The sequence below is a fragment of the Alligator sinensis genome, unplaced genomic scaffold (genome assembly GCF_000455745.1).
Source record: "Alligator sinensis unplaced genomic scaffold, ASM45574v1 scaffold560_1, whole genome shotgun sequence".
In the NCBI taxonomy this organism is placed as follows: Eukaryota; Metazoa; Chordata; order Crocodylia; family Alligatoridae; genus Alligator; species Alligator sinensis.
This window is the reverse complement of record NW_005841837.1, coordinates 1,651,666-1,670,418: the sequence shown is the minus strand read 5'-3', so window position 1 is coordinate 1,670,418 and position 18,753 is coordinate 1,651,666. Positions and strand designations below refer to the sequence as shown.

At 47.2% G+C, this 18,753-nt stretch overlaps 1 protein-coding gene across 1 annotated transcript in view; it reads left to right on the top strand.

Annotated features, from left to right (window-relative positions):
- PSD3 (pleckstrin and Sec7 domain containing 3) overlaps window positions 1-18,753 on the top strand; it is a 162,769-nt gene that overhangs the window by 80,391 nt on the left and 63,625 nt on the right. Inside the window, exons 8-9 of the mRNA XM_014519479.2 lie at window positions 1,180-1,238; window positions 7,411-7,500. Of these exons, the coding sequence (XP_014374965.2) occupies window positions 1,180-1,238; window positions 7,411-7,500 (149 nt within the window). The remainder of the gene's footprint in view (window positions 1-1,179; window positions 1,239-7,410; window positions 7,501-18,753) is intronic.

Genomic DNA, 18,753 nt, shown 5'->3' with positions numbered 1-18,753 from the left:
CCCCCCTCCCCTTCTACCACAACAGACTTACCAGCTGCACGCAGCTCTTCAAGGTGCCGGGCTGTGCTCCTCAACGCCTACATTCTGTCCTGTGGCTGCATGCATGCACGAGCATTTTTCGACCAAATTATCGGGTACATCAAGCCGATTTTTCAATACAGTCAATTTTCTTTATATCAGTGCCGAACCGTTATCGAACTGATGTATTGGTGCACCTCTAATTCACTGCGCGATTGACTAATTAACTGCAGTAAACATCTCAGCTTCTACATGTGCACCCCTGTTAGGACACACTAAACAAATAAACTCTGCAGCAGGGTAGTAAATATGAGTACTGCCTTGCTGTGGAGTTTTTTCATATGCAACAGTGCATGTGTGGTTGCTTTCCCAGCCAGCTGAGGCACAGGGTGCTTCAGTGCAGGGCTAGCCAGTAGGCAGCCCTCGCATTGAAGCACCCTTGTGCCTCAGTCAGCCTCTCCACAGCATGTGGAGCCCAGTCAGAGCAGCCCTGGGCTAGCAGGCTGACCCCCCTGGCAGCCTGGGTTTCTCCGACTGGGATCCACATGCTACACACGAATAAACTCTGGAGCAGTGTTCTCTGAAGTTTTTTGCTCTTGGGCAAATGTTCAAACAGCATGCTTGGGACCAGTAAGCTCTGGAGTTTATTCATGCTCATTAGTCATCCATGTAGACACACCTACTTATTTTACCTGAGCACGGAAGAGTGATATTTGCTGTCCTCTTAAACATGTTTGACTTTGCTGGCTGGTACATTGAGGGTCAGGGCTGTCATGGCTTGGCCTACTCTTGGGTTATCTCCATCCCTTTTTAATCCCTTTCTCACCTCAGGTAGTACATGTAATTCAAACACCACTTGTGGACAAACTGATGATTTTCAAATAGTCTGTGACATGTTGTAGGTTTTTTACTTGTGGGTTTTGTAGCTGTAGTGTGCAAGAGGGGCTGGAATAGACACTCATGTGAATTCTTTTGGGACCTGCTAAAAGATTTTGCTCTTGGTTGTTTAATTGGGCATGTCTTTAATGGCCCATTCACCTTAAAGGAATAAACAGATTCAGTTAGCCAGCAAGGGTCCCAGGATGGTCTGAGCTATCATTCAATACACAGCTCTGGGCAGCACAAGGCTGGGTGTGATCTTTTTTATGTCTGTTTTGCCAGATGGAGTCCACTGCCTCACATGCGCAATGATGCTGCTTAACACGGACCTGCATGGCCATGTGAGTATGCGAGATAAGAATACGTTGTCAGAGTTGTGCTTTCAAGGAGGGAGATACCTCTGGTGCCCCATACCTTTCAAGCATATCTTGTTTTTCATGGCACTCCTCTTTCAGGACCAAGCTGACACTGGCTGCTATGCATGTGGCAGAGGGGGCCAAATTCTCAAGTACATTTGCATATTCTACGTTTCTTTCCTGGGGCATCTCAAAGCCCACAGCCCTGTCAAGCAAATCCAGCAGTGCACAGATGAGGAAAGGAGTTGTTCTTCTGAAGGACTCTAATGGCAGGCATGGCTCTCCTGTGAGCTGCAGGCAGAGATTGTGCTCATTCCCTTTACTGAGGCTGTGTGCAAATAGCTCTGCCTGTGAGCTGCAGGCAGAGATTGTGCTCATTCCCTTTACTGAGGCTGTGTGCAAATAGCATCGCATCCAGGAGGAGGAAACTGAAAGCTCTTCTCCTCTTCATGCCCCTCTTTTAATAGGCTAGTCCTGCTAAAGATCAGCAAGCCTATTCAGGACCAAAAGCTGCACTGTTCTTTGGCTTGTCCTCTCCACGCCATGAAAGCAGCTGGGGCAATAAATGAAAGAACATGCAGGTGTAGGGGATGGCTGTTTGGGAAACAGCTGGTCAGGGCAGCCTGGGAAGCCACCCGGGAAGAGAGCATGTTCAAGCAGCTGGTTGTGAGTTGAAAGCTGATTGAGGGATCTGATTGTAGGTATCAAAACACCTAGTAAGCTGGTAAGGGTGGCCAAAATTTGGAATGGGCTTCCAGGGGAGGTGGTGCTCTTCCCTACTTTGGGGGTCTTTAAGAGAAGGCTGGATAGGCATCTGGCTGGGGTCATCTGACCCCAGCATTCTTTCCTGCCTAGGCAAGGGGCCGGACTCGATCTGTTGAGGTCCCTTCCGACCCTAGCATCTATGAATCTAAGACAGTGGATGTGTCCAGTCTCTGAGCGTCATAGGAGCATGCATGTTCCAGTGATGTAACATCCCTGTTGCGTGTTCCTGTTATGAGACATGGCCGCTTTGAAATTTTACCTCTTTTCTCAACATTTTGGGAGTCTCCACTGTGCATCTAGGATCTGATTCTGCAACCCTAGCTGCAAGTGGAATTGCATTAACTCTCAGGAGCCTTGGTTTCCCTGTTTGAAAAAAGACAGCTACCAGAAACTGAATGCGCTTCCATAGAATACTCAACAGCCACCAGTCACTGCTGGGGCAGGTGCAGTCCCACTGAAGTTAACAGGAGCTTATGCTGCTGTCCTTCACAAAGCACCTCTTAGGTGCCTGTGGAAGGGGGTTGCTTTTGTTGGATGCACCCCAGAAAGATGCAAGAGTTGTAGTGTAAGGGCTTAATTCAGGGCTCTGTCAGACATTGGCCCATTTGGGGCAGAGCTCCCTGAGGAAAGCATAGCAGCATTTTGTTCTCAGGGGAGCTTTATGGAGTCTTCAAGGCCCACTTCCTGCCTCTGGGGGAGTCTTATGCCCAGGCCACAGGCAGAAGGAACAGATCAGTCAGTCTCTTGTGCAAGGGAGGGCCAGACCCTTCACATTGGCATATAACAGGTAGGGGAGTGTGCCAGAGCTCTTCATAATCTAGTCATAAATATAATATAGCCCCCACCCACCTCATTCCCCCTCTCCCCCCACCCCCCTTTTTTTTTTGGTTTGGTATCATTGTAGTCCTGGCCACTAGGTGGCAGGGGATGACTAGCATGCTTAGGAGGAGGCTGTTTCAGCAGGTCAGCCTGTCTTGCTATTGAAATTCACTCCTGGCCACAGCCTGTGCATCAAATGCTCCTCTCACCTTCAGAGGGGTGATGTGGCAGGAAGCAGAGATGCTGCAGCCTGGGCAACAGAAAAGGGATAAAGATTGTATGATATGATGCCTGTAGCAGGCACCCAGGGATCCCATCCTCTCCTGTGTTGCTCTGATGCAAGCTGCTTCATTTGTATTTGAGACTCTGCCAACAATGTAGGGAGACCTGCTTTTCTATGCCCCAAGCACCAGTTCCAATGGGTCTCTGAATGGGCAAAGGGGCTTGGGGCAGAGCTGTCCTTATTCTGCTGAGGAGTGCCTGGGGATGGGCCTCAGTGCGACCGTGAGAAACTTGGAGAAGTTACCACAAAGCTGCCAAAGGGATTTTGACATCCACCTCTTAAGAAATGTGATGGGGAGGAGTCTTAATCCCTAACGTGGCTTTGCAGATCTCAGCTGACAGGGTTAGATAAGGCAGCAAAGTTGTGAGCCCACTCTGCCCTCAGAGGGACCAAATTTTGATGTCCTCTCATGCTGAGCAGCAGCTCAGTCCTCAGTTGGATAGGATGTCCCACAGAGCAGTGCAGAGTGAGTATGGGTAAGGGAACCTACCCCAGCATGGATATTATCACACTGGTCCTGTTTAGCCAGAGATCCTATTTCTGCCTTTCTGTTGCTGCCAAAACAAAGTGGTTTCCATTTCTCTGCTGGCTGCCTTACCCTGCAGATGCGGGTACAGAATAGCTGTTGCAGGAGCTAACAAAATGCATCACACACATTTCTCTTGTTCTCTAATCCCTTGGATGTCTTGTAATATGTATTTGTTTTTGCTTTGCATTTTCTGCCTAGGTGGTAAGTTTGGTGTTTCTAATTTTGAATGCAGCCTCTTCTGCATTTACGATGATTGCCTGTTTTTCTACTTATAGTATGGTTCTCTAACCTGTTAGCATGACTCTGCTATGCAGTCCAGCCTACTAAGGTAGCAAATTAATGACTCCTGGGGCTTGTCTACACCAAAGTTGCTCCTGATTAACTGTTTTGAGATAATTTCAGGCATGCATACTCTCATTCCTTCAATTTTGCACCCTGTTAACCATCAAGTGTAGACAAGCTCTTATCCAACCAATCCTTTTTCTTCCACCCTGCCTTGTTGCCTCTCATACCCTCCTTGTCCTGAAGTCATTGCCATGGGTCGGGGAAGAGTGTGTACAAGAGGGAACATCATGACATGAGCTGCTGTCCTCACCAAGTGGGGGCAGGAAGTATAACTTTAGGGTCTGACTATCAAGCAGGAGCCTAAATCTGACCTCTAACACCACACTGGTGTTTTTGAAGCTGAACAGCACCAGAGTGGAGGGTTGCAGCCAGCTGGTGCTGGTCATACTCAGGCCTGATCCAAGGAGAGGTGTGCGATTTGCATCACTTGCAGGGTAGTTCCAGGGGGCATTGTTGGTCAGAGGTGTTCCCTTCTCCTTATTTTCTCTTGGCTCTGGGGTAGATGGTTAGCAGTTAACTGCTGGCCTACAGCAGTAGCAGGCTTCAGCATTGCCTATGCTGTGTCACTTGCATTGCCTGACCTGTTGTCGGGGTAGATTTGGGTCTGAGCCTGCCTTCTTCCTTTTCTCCCTCCTGAGCCATGGACTTTTAAAGGACGTGCAGTTCAAAGACCGTAAACTACCACAAGTCACATAACAGATCAAGCGCTCTCCATCTCTGTTTGCTGCAGTTATCTTGGGCTCTTCTGTGGGTGTTTCCCCTAACTGAGTTGCTGTCTCTACACAGCAGCACCACATACAGCACCACAGGCTTTGTGTTGCTGTATGCTCTGTCCAGCTGGCATGACTGGAGTGTAGGCTGGAAGCTGAGGTACTCACTCGGGTTGGTAGTCCACCTGCTTTGCAGTGAGGGTGCAGACTAAATTATAGTAGTGCTGCTGGCTCTCCAGTGCTTTTCCGCAATCCCTCTGTGCACCCAGGATGACAGAAGAATTCTCCTGCAGGTCACTGGGAAGGAGTCCTGGAGCAGCTGGCTTACTGCAGCCCACAGAGCCAAGGAGCGTCACGGTCTCACACAAGGGTGAATGTAGCCTTAGTGAGGACATGGTAATTTGGACAGGGCTGTGGTGTGTGATTGCTCATACCCAAGCCGGGCTAACCAGGGTCCTCAGACCAAGGTGTGATCACTTGCGCTAACTCAGCAGTGAAGGAATACCTTTGCTGTAGGGCAGGCTTTTGCAGACCTATCTCCAGTTTTCTGTGGGACCCAGAACTGGCTTCACCAGCTTCCTCCCTGTGCTCTATTTGTGTCCTCCCATGTTACATGTCTTTTCATGTGTGGAGCTTCCCCAGCCTGGTTGCTGAGAGAAGTAAGTGCATTCCCTCTTGCAGATCTCCTTTCTCAGAGGCTTCTGGCTGCCATGTGTGTGGGACTTTCCCACTCTTCCACCCTTCTGCCAGCTTCCTGCTTGCCCAAGTAGCTGCATTTCGCTACTCTGCCCTTCGCTAGGCTGGCTGCCTTTGGATTTCTCCTCCAGAGCGAAGGCCTCCAGATCTAACTCTCCTGCTGTCTAGAGCTTTCCTGAGGTGAACCAGAGTGAAATTTACACTAGGTTCATTGCTGCCCTCAGGAATCTGAGCTGTAGCCACAAAAGTTGACAATAAATCAGTCAACTTTCACTCTCCAGGGAGCCGGTGGAGGCTCTTAAGTAGCAGCAGAAGCTGTGGAGCAGTCTGCCTGCCAGACCAGTGTGGGGAGAGCTCTCTGTGTCTGTTATACTGTGGCCATGCTTGGAAGATTGATCTTGGCTACCATCAGGGCTAGAAAACTAATATGATTTGTAAATGAATAATTAGGTTCTGGTGGCATTCCCCTGGGAAAAGATCTATTTGCCATGTTTATGTGGTAGTGGTATGTGTGTGGTTTTTTTTCTTTTCAAGCCCTGATTGTACTTTTCTTCAAATTTGGTCAGTGCCTAGGCAAGCAAATATTGAAGTTCCTCAGTTGCTTTGCATGTGCCAGCTGGTAAAAGAAAACTAGATAACCTCTCCTCCGACCAGCTAGCATTCTCACATAAAGTTGCATTTATCTTCTGGAGCAATCTGTAGGTAGTGCTGACATTAAGCATCCGTGTCCATTAGTCATTTCATAATGATGAGCTCATTTGGAATTTTTCTGGTCTTTGTTCTGGTGTTGCCAAGTTCTCGCTTATTTCTTTGGTTTTTGGGGAAGGGATAAAATGATAATGCACATCACACACACACACACTCTTCCCTGCAAACCCATGCTTCTTTCACAGTGTGCCACCCTTCAAACTTGTTCTGCCATAATTAAAAGCAGTTTATTAGAAAACCAGGCTGAAATCCACAAGGCCTATATCACTGCCCTGCATCATGCTGCAGCTTATGTTCTGAATGAAGTAGGCACCATGCAGAGAAAATATTAGGGCCTGATCTTTGAGGCTTATCTCAGCAGAGTTGGTGGAAGGGGAAAGGGAGGAGGGGACAGTTGGAGCAGAATTGCTTGCATCACTTGCACTCGCTCTCAATTGACATCTGATCTTGAGGTTCAATATACAGTAGCCTCAGAGGTACAGTTGGAAGCAGATCCAGACCTCTCTCTACCCAGCTGCTCAACAAAAGGGCCATTCCACGTGCCAGGACCCAGCTGGGTGTAGCTTGTGCCAGACCATTCAAGTCTACTTTGCTCACACCTAAGCCCAGGACTGACCCTGGAAATCTTCATCCTGGGACATGAAAGTTTGGGATGGGTATAAGCAGGGATAGGTTCCTTTAGAATGGATGTCACTGTGTCCTCTACTATGAGAACTGCCCTGCTGCCCATGTGCAGTGACTTACGTGGGGTACCCATGCCAGGAGTGCAGCAATGCTTTCCCTTAGGAGCAAGACAATTGCTACTGAAGGCAAGGGTTAGGGGTGCCATGGTGCGAGTAAAGCCTCCTTTCTCCATCCATATCTCCATTTATAAGCCTGGTATTTGCTTCCAGACTGCTGCTTTAGCACCAGGGCCCAGCATTCTTTGAAGTCAGACCTTAAAGTTCTTTGGAAAGGTCTAGAGATCAGTGGATGAAAAAGAGCACTGTGCAGATGCTAGGAGCCATTACCACCATCCTCCTCCTCCTCCTCTCCATCATCTCAGGCATTTGATAGCCACTGTTTTTCTTTTTTTTTAAGGGGGTTTGGGCTGTGAATGCACCTTTCTTCTGTCTGTCATAGCTGTGACCGCACAGGCACGCTTGCATAGGAAGTTCATGCAATTCTATGAATGCTTGGGCTTGAAACAAAGCAAGGAAATGAAATCCACTCTGGCCTGGTTTGCTGAGACTGAATTGTTCTTGAAAAGCAGCATGCAGTAGGCTCGGTTGTTTATGGAATGTATCTTTTGGCCCCTTTCAGAACATTGGGAAGAAGATGACCTGTCAAGAATTCATCGCCAACCTTCAGGGCATGAATGATGGAAAGGACTTTCCCAAGGGGTTGCTGAAGGTAAGGGATGTTATTAATGCCTGCCCATGTAGAATATAAGGCTTAGTTTTGCCCCTACTGGCTAAGTTGCAGACAACACAGGCCAAGTGATTAGTGAAGGTCTTTCCAATCTCAGAAACCTGTCTGTCACTCACGATTAGTGATGGGATAGCTCTTTCCTCTCAAAGTACCCAAACATTTTCCTTCTGCAAAATCCATTCCATAGAAATCCTAATGAGAGTCTTTCAGTGCAGAAAGGTAAGTGCCTGCATTGGTCTCTCTGTATGTTTGAAGCCGTAGCTTCTTTATAACTGACAATGAGGTTGTGGTACACTAGTGTTCTGTGATGATAATTGCAGGCAAAATGTCTGACTGTTCTTGCTACTGAAAGTCGAAGGGCTGGCCCTAGATGGAATATTTAAATACAGATTTTTTCCCATGCGGTTCCATTAGAGGTGCTTAGGGGTATTCGCACGAGAGTAGAAGATGTAATTTTAGATTACATAAAGCATGTTCTGGTATGGACCTTCTTTTTCTTCCATTTGTTTGTTTAATTTATGCCCCTAGTTAAATCTGAATAACTGCAAAAGAGTCTTAGCAGGTTGAATCTCATTTCATTTATCAATGAGAATGGGAACGCTTCCTTTCCTTTGTCTGTGTGCTGGCAGAAAGCATCGAGCTGTTTGAATGATGATGAGAAGGCTTGCTCTAGAGCTTATGAAATGTTTGGCAGGGGGCTAATAAAAGAATCTTGTACTAGGGCCTCATTCAAAGCCTGTTGAATTAGTGGAAAGACTCCAATGATCTTCAGTCGACCTTGGATCTGGCCTGACAGAAATGTTGAGTGCACTACCTAGTTAAGGTCTGAGGCCCTTTTCTCTGGTCATGTGGTAGAGACTTGGTATTGGCTCCTTCTGGCTTTGCGTAGCCCTCTCCTCACTCTCCCCCGTCCTTTTTTGTTTTAAAGCTAACCTGAGTTATTTTCAGCTGGAACATCGCCAAAAGAATGTTTCCAAGGAAGCTGATTTCACATGCTGTTGAGAGGAGCAGTGGGATTCCTTTGCAGACTAATTAGAGGTCCTCCTTGACCAAACTGGTCTCTAGGGTTGCACTGAAATAGCACACTTAATGTGAGAGAGGAAGGTTCCTGTTGTGCTCACCTGCTCTGTTTTTCTGCTCATAGAACAGCAAAAATAATAGGTTGAGCTAGTTTCTGGCCTACACCACTGATCTTCAGCACTAATCTTCAAACTCCTCTCATTGGGTAGCCATGAAGCTGGAACAGTGGGCTTTGTGGGCAGCCCAGCTCAGCACGAGGAATGTCATGGAGCCAGCCCGGCTGTGTTTTGGGGACTAGAGCTGGTGGGTCAGAAGGCACTGCACTCCTGCATTTCCTGCCACTGCCCCCACTCCCTTTCATAGGAACATAGGACTGGAAGGAAACTTCCAGGCCATTAAGGTGGTTCAGACAGCCATGTAAAAAAAAATTTGCCCCAAGGGCCCACAAGAATGTTACTCTAGTCCCTCTTGCAAACCCCTATGACAATAGAAATAAATCACTTCACAGCATGTCACAGGAAGAGAGAGGGAGAAACACAAGTGCAGCAGTGTCTTTTATGTGCTTTGACTTGTGTTGGAGGCCCTGGGTTGAGTGGTGTGTGTAACGGATGGGCAGAAAGATGGTGTAGGGCCACTCTTACCCCTCATGCTCTCCTGAGACCCTACCCTGGCTCAGATGGGGATTTAACTCATGTCATTTTTGTGTCTTAATGAATCTGACTGGTGGTAGCGTTGCTGTTAAGATAACTAAATCTGTAGCTGTCAGCTTAACACTTAGAAGCACTGCGTGCACCAGCTCTGATGCAGCAAGATGTTTTGTTTCATTCTTGCAATGACTGCTCTGCACTGCTCTCAATCTTTCTCGGTTAAAAGCAGATTTGGTGTCCCACCGAGAACCCCGAAACACTTCCTCCCCACCTTGCTTTCTCCTGCCTCCGTTCTTCCTTGATGTTTTTATTCTGGTAGAGATGTGCCATCACCAGAAGGTGGAGCAATGCCACAGCTCTCTGGCAACCATGACTGGGTTTTCACACACCAGACGCCCACCTCTTATTAATGCAGCAGGGGTCAGGGAAGGAATTGAGCTTCTCTGAGTCACGATTCTCTGCTCTCCTTGTGGCATTGAACTCAGTGGTTCTTCTCACATGGGCTGTATTTGTAGGCACAATCAAGCCCTGAATCAATGGTTAGTAGAAGACAGGCTTAAAGGAAAAAGAAAATTAAAGTCTTGAGAAACATCCATCCAGGACTCTAGGAAGCTGTCCCTTACATAGACTGAAAAATGGGGTCTGAAATGGCTTGGCAAGATCCACAGATTGAGACACTGTTAGAGTTACAAATCTTGCATTTCCACCAGGTGTCTGAAATGGCCGAGGTGCAAGTAGAAATCGCATCTTGCTTTTGAATATGCTTGGTCAAGCCCCAGTACAGCAGAGAGCAGAATGTGGGCCAGCCTGTTTATTTTTGTCTGTGTTGCAAAGAGCAGTCTTTGGTTTGCAGACCTCAGGTTTGCTGCTCTCTGGGATGCATGGTTATACTCTTAGGAACTGGCTCATACCCACTTTGTTATCTGCCTTAGAAGATCTCTGAGGTGGGATCCTGTGAGAGAGGTCTCTTGTTTTATTAAGCTTTCTCTGACAAGCTGGATGCTTTGATAAACAGTTTTGTAGTTACGGTGCAAGTCTCTTTGATAGCAGTTCAGGAGCTGAGGTTTAATGATTCTTGGAAATTGAAAAGAGAAATGGCGATATGAGCTCCATCACCTTGTGTCTTATGTGTATTTGCTCATTAACACTGAGTAGAGTTTTACTGTGATATCTCAGCCCATAGAAAGATCCATCTCTCCTCATCACCCCCCTTCTCCCCCACCTGGTTTGCCAGGTCTGACATGCTTTGTCTTTAATGATAGATATCACAAAGGCAAGCATAACTAAGATGCAAAGCCAGGTTCCTCGTTGGATTCAATTGCGGTATTTATCCATTTGGTACTTTACTAGGCAGGGAGAGACGTTTGGCTTCCCTTGTATTTCATCTTTGCTCCAGTAAGACCGTCTGTCACACATACCTTCCAGCTGCCATCAGCAACTAATGTAGAACAGAAATGGTGCTGTTCCTCCTTTATCTCAAGGCTCCTTCACAGAGCCCTGTTAGTGGACAGAGGCCTTCCAGCAGGTACAGATATCACTGACAACTGCTCTGGGGCCTCCTCCTGTTGCCAGACCTCTGTGTAATAGCAACTTGGGACTCTACGTTGTGATTCTCTTCTCACATGCTTAAATCAAGAACTGCTTCTTTGTAGTCCACAGAGCTACCTGATATGAGTTGAAAAGAGAATCAGGCCTGTACAGTCCTTGGCAGGGATGAACTTTTTTTCCCTGATTTGAATTTTTCAAAGGTGTTGAAGCTTGTGGAAATCCTTCCCCCTTTGAGCAGTTATACACCAAACACAAGCCATGTTGCCTTCTGTCAGACTGTTATAAGACAGGTCAATCCTGAATTCATGGCAGTGTGTCATGCTCAGCCCATTGAAACAGTACATTTTCTACTTCCTCCATCCTTGTAAGTCTAAAAAAGTTCCTCTATAATGAATATGAAATATCAGTTATGACTTTTTCTGTGGTCTTCCCCCTTCCACCTGCATGATGATGCCTTTGTATAGATAGATGTTCAGCTTGCTCTCGGAGCAGATCCAGAATCAGACAACTACATCAAATTTACAACTCTGGAAAAGTGACAGGCTGATAATAAATGGAAAAACCTAAGGGACCAAGCTTCAATGCAGACATACTTGGCATTCGGGGTAGCTACTGTACATGCAGGGATGCGGGTAGGCAAGATTCAGAGGGCTCTGATGAACCCACCTTAAACTGGTCAATAGACTGGCAGATGGCGGGCAGTATGATGTGAGGAGCAATTCAAAATCTCAGTTCAGACTGATGGCTATCAGGATTTCTGAGCTTGGGGCTTGTGAGCAAAATGTTCTTCCCATCTTGCTTAATGGGGTGGATATTGTGGCTGGCTTGGAATGGACACCTGGATGAGGAAAGATTTGAACAGACAGTACATCTATACAGTGCATCTTACAGGAGCTCTTGCTCATATCATCTTTCCAGTGATGCAATTCCCCAGAGTTCATTGAACTTTGAGATTTAAAGTGGCAAGACTGAGGTCCTACATATCCTTGGAAGTGTTCTGCTGCCTGTGCGGCAGTAGTCACAGAATCAATAAGTTATCTGGCTGTGCATAGCAGAAGTGAAAAAAATATGCTGCTCTTGTATAAATTGATTGTCTTGTTCATACCAGGTATCTGGGGATGCAGGAACCAAGCTATAAGCACACCAGACCTGACACAATGGCTTACAGAAGCACCATAAGAATGACTAGTGATATGGAAAGGAAAACATTTGGCTTCTATACATGGAAAGTCAAAGGGGCTTTTTTTCTGGTTTAAAAAGAGGGTGAGTTTAACTCGGGATGATCTGCCTAGAGAGCTCAATCTTTTCAGAGTTATGGCACCCCTCTACCACTTTTTTGAATGATGTGGTGTTCCCAGTTGAAAGCCACTGTTTGTGCTGCCTTAGCTTACCTTGGTGCTTCTCAGCTGGGCGCTGCTGCCTCCAGGTAAAACTGCCCTGTGTGCCTGCTGCACAGCCAGACCAGAAAGGGCTGTGGCACATGTCCATGCTTCTCCAGCATTAGGTCTCTCTGATAACCTTAAGGCAGACAGGACAGCTGGTTGAGGTTGTAGCCCTTAGCCCCTGTTTCCAGGAGGAGTGTGAAAGGAAGAGGGGGGCACACCAGGAAGGACTACAACTTGTGCCAGTTCTCTGGTTTGTTTTAGGGTTATCAGAGAGCTCTAATACAGTGGGGTCATATGCATGCCACAGCCCTGCACATGGAGCAGTCTTACCTGGCTGCAGTGGCAGTACCTGTATTGCAGCAGCCCTGAGGGCATCTCACGGTAACTGGGGTGCTAGGACTGCCTGGGTGAACACCGCTAAACTAGAGACTAAGAAAACAGTTCTCCTAAATCACAGTTCTATACAAAGAAGGGCATTTTGGTGCTGCAGTTTCCTATGAAATGCTCATTGGGGCTGCTCTCAGATGTGGGCTAGTGGACTAAATAGGCCGTGGGTCTGTTCTGCTGCTACAGCTCATTACCACATTGAATGATTTGTGTCAAGGAAGCTGCATTTGTAAAATGGAGTTTTGTGTCATCCTGCGATAACAAATGAAGAGCTGTCACAACGTGCAAGTGCTCCACGTCCAACAAATGAGGTGCAAAGGTTTTAGAAGACTTCTGTTATGTGGAGAGGAAAAATACCTATCTCACCCATAGGGGGACGGTATAAGCAATCATTTCAATACAGAGGCATGGCTGATCCGCACCCAGGAAGCATGGCTTTAAAAGGAAACAATTAGGCTTTCATTCTAGGGAAAAACATTCAGTTTTGGGACCATGAGCTAAGATGACCCCTGGGTACGTAGAACCTGTGGTTGCACATAATCTTCTCTGGACCTGTGTGGTCACTGGTATAATGTCCCTAGAGATGGAGAACTGGGGACATTTGTTGTGAGACAACCTGTGGATGGGTGGAGGGGACCATTATAAAACTATTTCATATTGACCTATCTGTCTTGTTATGTGAACCATGAATTTGTCTAGACCTCAGCAGATGACAATGGTAGCCATATTGTTCCATATATAGAAGAGACATGGACCAATTGGATAAATGCTCAACAATATTTAGTGAAAGATTTTTCAAAGGCCATTTTCAAAGCTAGCTAAACTCCCACTGCAAGTCCTTCTGAGCTAGCGTGGTTAAAGCACACCAATTCCAGCGGCATACAAAGTGGGGATGTGGTTACATTGCGTCCAGCCACTTTTCACTCCCCAGCCTGAATGACCAGGTTTCCATTTACAGCTGGAAGCTACAGGGGATGGACTTTGGCACAAGCCCAGAGCAGGATTTGAACTTGTGTCTCTAGAGCTAGAGTGACAGGCCTTAACCACTCTTCCACCACCTCTAGTTCAGTTCCTACAGAGGCATCTCAATGTAGTAGCCAATTCTTAAGGAGGAATGACTGGGTGCGGAGCTCTTTTGAAAATCTTGCTCGTTAATTTCCTAAATCATATGAATACTCGATTAGACTTCCCGGGATGTGCAATTTCCTATGGAAGCTGCAAGGCAGTGTTTATCTCATTTTGCTGTCAGCTCCTTGCACTTTAATTAAGGATTTGTTTTTGTCTCTTGTCTTTCTGTCTAGCATGTTCTTTTCCAACCCTCCAAAGCAAACACTTGATTAAAACAGAATTACTGGCATCTAGCTTGGTCCAGTCCAGTCATTTCAGGTGGCTAAATGGAGAAAGGGGGCGAGATCGTAGTCCTTCCATCACTCCTCTCTTATTTACACAGAGGAAATCATGCCGGCCATACTTCTGTGCATGCATTAATTGCTTTCATTTGTAGTCTCTACACTCCTTCCCTTTGTTTACAGTGCAGATTCTTCAGTGAGGGGTCGCAACCCTTCTGCTATTGCTAAATGGAAAGGGGAGGCTGACTAATTTACAGCTCGATGAGAAGGGAGCCCTAGTGGAGTGCCAGTAGGGAAGAAGCTGAGAACCACTGGGTTACAGCAGGAGTCCCTAGAGACCTGCAATACCTCTATTGTTATAGGAAGTAAGGTGGATTGCAAAGGAGAACAGCCACAAGCCTCTACACTAGACAGCTTATTTTACCTCCCCCATCCCTCCTCTGCCCAGTGGAGATGTTTGATCTTCTGCAAAGCCACGGCAATTTTGGCAGGATTTCTAGTCTGCATTCTAAGACTTGTCTTTCCTCATTCAAGTATGGAAGATCCCTTGCAGAAAATCATTTCAGTCTGCTGAGGGGTAATAATGTGAACTCAGACACGTACAAGCTAGAAAATGCAGAGTTAAACCATCCACCTACGTACGTTGTCATTGTACCAACACTTTCAAATGCGCGCTGTTCCATCGTCTTAATGCAACACCACCTCAGCAACTGAAGTCACACCCAGGCAACCTTAACTCTGCCCTTTGTCTGCTGCCAGTGCTCCTCTCAGTTTAATCCTTATTTTCCTGCAGTTTGTGGGTTTTTAAGTTGTGCAATTTATAACCCTCAGGAACCTTTATCAAGTAAAGCAAACCTGTTTGTTTACAACAAAGGACTGCAAAGTGTAAAATGATATAAATAAGTGTATTATAATTAGCATGCATTGTTTTGGTAGTTTCTGATGAGCAAAACTGTGATACCCCTATGTCAATGAGTTCCTTACTGTAAGTCTAGGGACAGAAGTTGCACATAAACTGGTTTAAGTGATCAGAAACTGGTTTAAACCTGTAACAGAACAGAACCTTAGTGCACATAAACCAGTTTCAAAATAGCTGAAACTGGTTTAAGATAAACCTGGTTGAATGTAGTATCAGACTTAACTGATTTGAGTTAAACTGGTTTATGGAACTTCTGTCCCAGACCCCCTCCTGGTTCAAGCTAAACCAGAGTCCTCCAGCATCCTAGCATGCTCTGCCATTAAGGCAAAGTGGGTGGGGAAAGGTTAATTTTTCTCTCCTTCCCCTTCACTCCCTTCCCGCCCCTGCAGCAGTTGGGGTTTGCCTGTTTGTGGGTGGAGGCAGAGGGGGTGGCTGGGTTGCGGTCCCCAGGGGCAGAAGGAACGGAGGGAGGAATTAATGAGACTGTGCTAGGATGGCATTTGGCCACATCCCCACTGCTGGAGGGGAGGGAGAGGGGCAGCAGCTTCTGTCAGGGTGCCCAGGAGGGGGTTTATTCCCCCCTCCCTTCCCTGTGCCACCGGCATGGGCTGCAGCCCTCCCGGCATCATGGCACCATTAAGGCTAAGAGGGCAGCGAGGGGGTTGATTTCCCCCGTCCCTCCCAGCAGAGGACAATAGCTGGGGCAGAGCAGCTCACCTCCTCCTGCCACCCCTCCCCCCCTGCTGCCACGGGGTGTGGAGGGGGGCTCTGTGCAGAGCTGCCTGGCCTGGAGCGGCTGTCACTGAGTTGCAGACACTGGGGATGACCCCGCCCCCATGTCCTGGGCTTGTCCTGCTCGGCCCCCAGCCAAGGCAGCTGCATGGCTGAGCCAGCTCGCAGTGGCACAGCCCTCCCCAGCGGCTGTAGCTCAGCGAAAGCAGCCTGGCTGCACAGGTGGCGGCTGCCTGGGTCACAGGTTACCCAGGCTGGCTCGGAGGGGCTGGCAGACGCGGAGCGTAGCAGTTGCCACAGGGTTCTGGCCATGCCCCCATCTGGCCACACTCCCTCTTCCCCCACCCTCCATACCCTGCAGGCCAAGGTGGGGGTTTAAACCTCTCCTCAGTCATACTCAGGCCTGCCCGGGTCTGGCTGCTCTCCCCCGCTCAGGTCAGCTTCCCTGTGGAAGGGAAGGGAGGGCTGCTGTAGCGCCCCTGGCCTTCTGGCCTGAGCCACTGCAGGCATGTGCCTGCATTTCCAGAATTAAAAGTGAATGTCTATCCGCTTGCAAATCGGTTCAATCTCTGCAGATTAGAGTAACCTGCAACGATTGAATCAATTCAAGCTCAGGCTTTTTGAATGTCTGTCCCTAGCCTAAGAGTAGCCTTGTTGAAATACAGACATGACGGGGCTGGAAGAACCTGGCCGTGAGAGAAAGATTTCCAAGCTTTTGTTGTCGCTGATTTTCAGATAGATGGTTGGGAGATTGTCAAATGTTTCTATGTTGTTTTGTTTCCAAATTCCTGGGCTTCTAGTCAGAAAATCTCAAGGCAGATAAGCCCAGGCATTGTGTCTAGGAAATCAATGTAAGCCAACTGCAAAAGTGTAATATTATCTACCAGATTTATGTTCCTGAATACATAAAGCCTTTTGAACAATGACCTCTACAGTTTACCAAATGATCTTTCATGCTTGTATAGAAATACATAAACACTTCTTTTATGTTCCAAGTGTGGCCCAGTGGGTAGGGGCCTCTGGCCTAGGAGTGGGGAGACCAGGGCTCTAGTTCTCCCTGTACTCACTAATCTGCTGTCTGTCATCAGAGCTACTCTTTCACCTCTTACCCTTATCTAACATCCTCTGGGGAAGGAATAGCTTCTCACTGCTTGTGTTATGCAGCACCGAGCACAATATACCTTAACCTTTCTTTGAATCTGTAGGCGATAAAACAAAGAAAGAGAGAGTGAGTGAATTAAGGGTAAGTCTATGATGCTGCTGAAAAGCAGGCAATGACTTCTCACTCTTCCCCTGCATGCCCAAACCCAGAAATGGGGCAGGGAACCCCCTCTGAGTCCTGCCCCTTAGCCCCCCACTGCTGCTTTCAAGAACTGAGGTGCAGTATGGCCACCTCATTTCTGGGTCTGTCATGTGCTCAGCAGGAGCATGTTGATGGGATGTGGTTTTTGGGGGTGTCCAGAAGTAGTACATACATGCTTAGCAGCATCTTGGTAATATCTGTTTAAAGTCTTCTTAAGGTATAGTCTAAGGAATGATCATTTAAGTGGACTTCTTCAGGTAGAAGTACACAGCTTTCCCATTCTGGTAAATAACAAAAGCTTTCAGTTGCAAACAGGCTTAATGATTGTAATCTTGGGTCCTTTTAGAAAGCATGCATGATAAACATGTAAAGCTTCCCTTTAAGGCCTCTTTATCACTGATTGTCAGTTCAGAAAATACGTATGGTCTTATTTGGAAATAGCACGTGCTGTCACTTTAAGACCAGAATTCTGGGATTTTTCAGAGCTGGGAAATCTCTAATACAATGTCACACATACATTTTGGTCCCTGTGACATCTTACTCCCACCTCCACGTGGGTAGAAAACAAAATCTGAAAAACATTCTTTGATCTTCCACCCACTGATCTGCTCGAAATTTAAGTTCTGTACTGCAACTCAGGGGAAGGAGGAGTAGGAATATAATTTATACCATATTTAAAAAAAAGAAAGAAAGAAAACACTATTTCCATTGGATTTGGAATTATTGCTATATAAATCTTCAGTATCCCTGCATTCTGCTAGTTGTCATGCTTTTAAAATGACACCAGGCTATTCTCTCTGACCTACTTAAATTATTTTCCTTTTGAATGAGAACATTGGGTTACTACTTGCATCTTGATGTTTTCCTTTGGATGGTTGATGTTAAAGAGAACATTTAGTTTCCTTTGCAAGGTCATGTTTCTGCAGATGATCAGAGGTGTCAGTTTTTCATAGGATCTGGGTAAGCCGTGAAGAGCTGCCTTTTGTCCCAGTGTGTTGCTGGCACATTGGAATCCTGCAGGGGGAAGGGGCAAGGCAGAGAGAGTCCTTTTGGAACAGGAGCATCATCAATGACCCCAAGCTACTCCATTTTGCAGGCCCAAGTTTAGGGAAGTTATAGAAAGTGGCAGTAACTTATTTAGCGGGGTGAATTGGTCACCAGTCCTGAGTGCTGATTTAGAGGGGGCACCAGAGTAGCTGCTCCTAGGAAGATGGGGCTGTTTCAGCCAGTGTGCAGTGACCCTGTCCCCCAGCCACAACAGCTTGAGCCTCTACTACAGGGGTGGGCAAAATGCGGCCCGCCAGGCCATTCTATCCAGCCCACAGAACCCCTAAAAAGTTTAGAAAATTAATATTAATCTGCCCTGGCTGCCTGTCATGCGGCCCTCAGTGGCTTGCCGAAACTCGGTAAGTGGCCCTTTGCCCAATATAATTGCCCACCCCTGCTCTACTACTATAGCAGTGGCTGCAGTAGTGGCAGCTGCCAGCAGAGTGTAGAGAGCAAGGGCTATTGCAGGCAAGACTTCACCACCCTGGGTCTCCAGCAAGTGGCATAATATCTCTTCCCCTTTCCCTTTCCACTCCCCTCTGCCCAGGGCACTGAAGGAGCTTGCTACACTTCTGAGAGGTGAGCCCAAGGCTAGGGAAATGTGAGTCTGGTAGGGTACATATGGCAGGACAGGGATTGAGTGGTGCTGTAGTGTCCTCTGGCAATCACTTGACTCCTGGCTTCTCCAGTCACTTGGGCCCTTCCCCCTCACTCACCAGCCATACCTTGATGTTGTTTGGAAAGAAAAGGTTGGGGGACCAGGTCACTCTCTGTTGGTGTCCTTGAACACAAGATGCCTTACGGGCTGTATTTGTGGTCTCGGACCTGCCCGACAGCCACACCCATACCTCACAGGTGTTTCCAGTTGTTATTACAACAGAGCTATTTGCCCCACTTA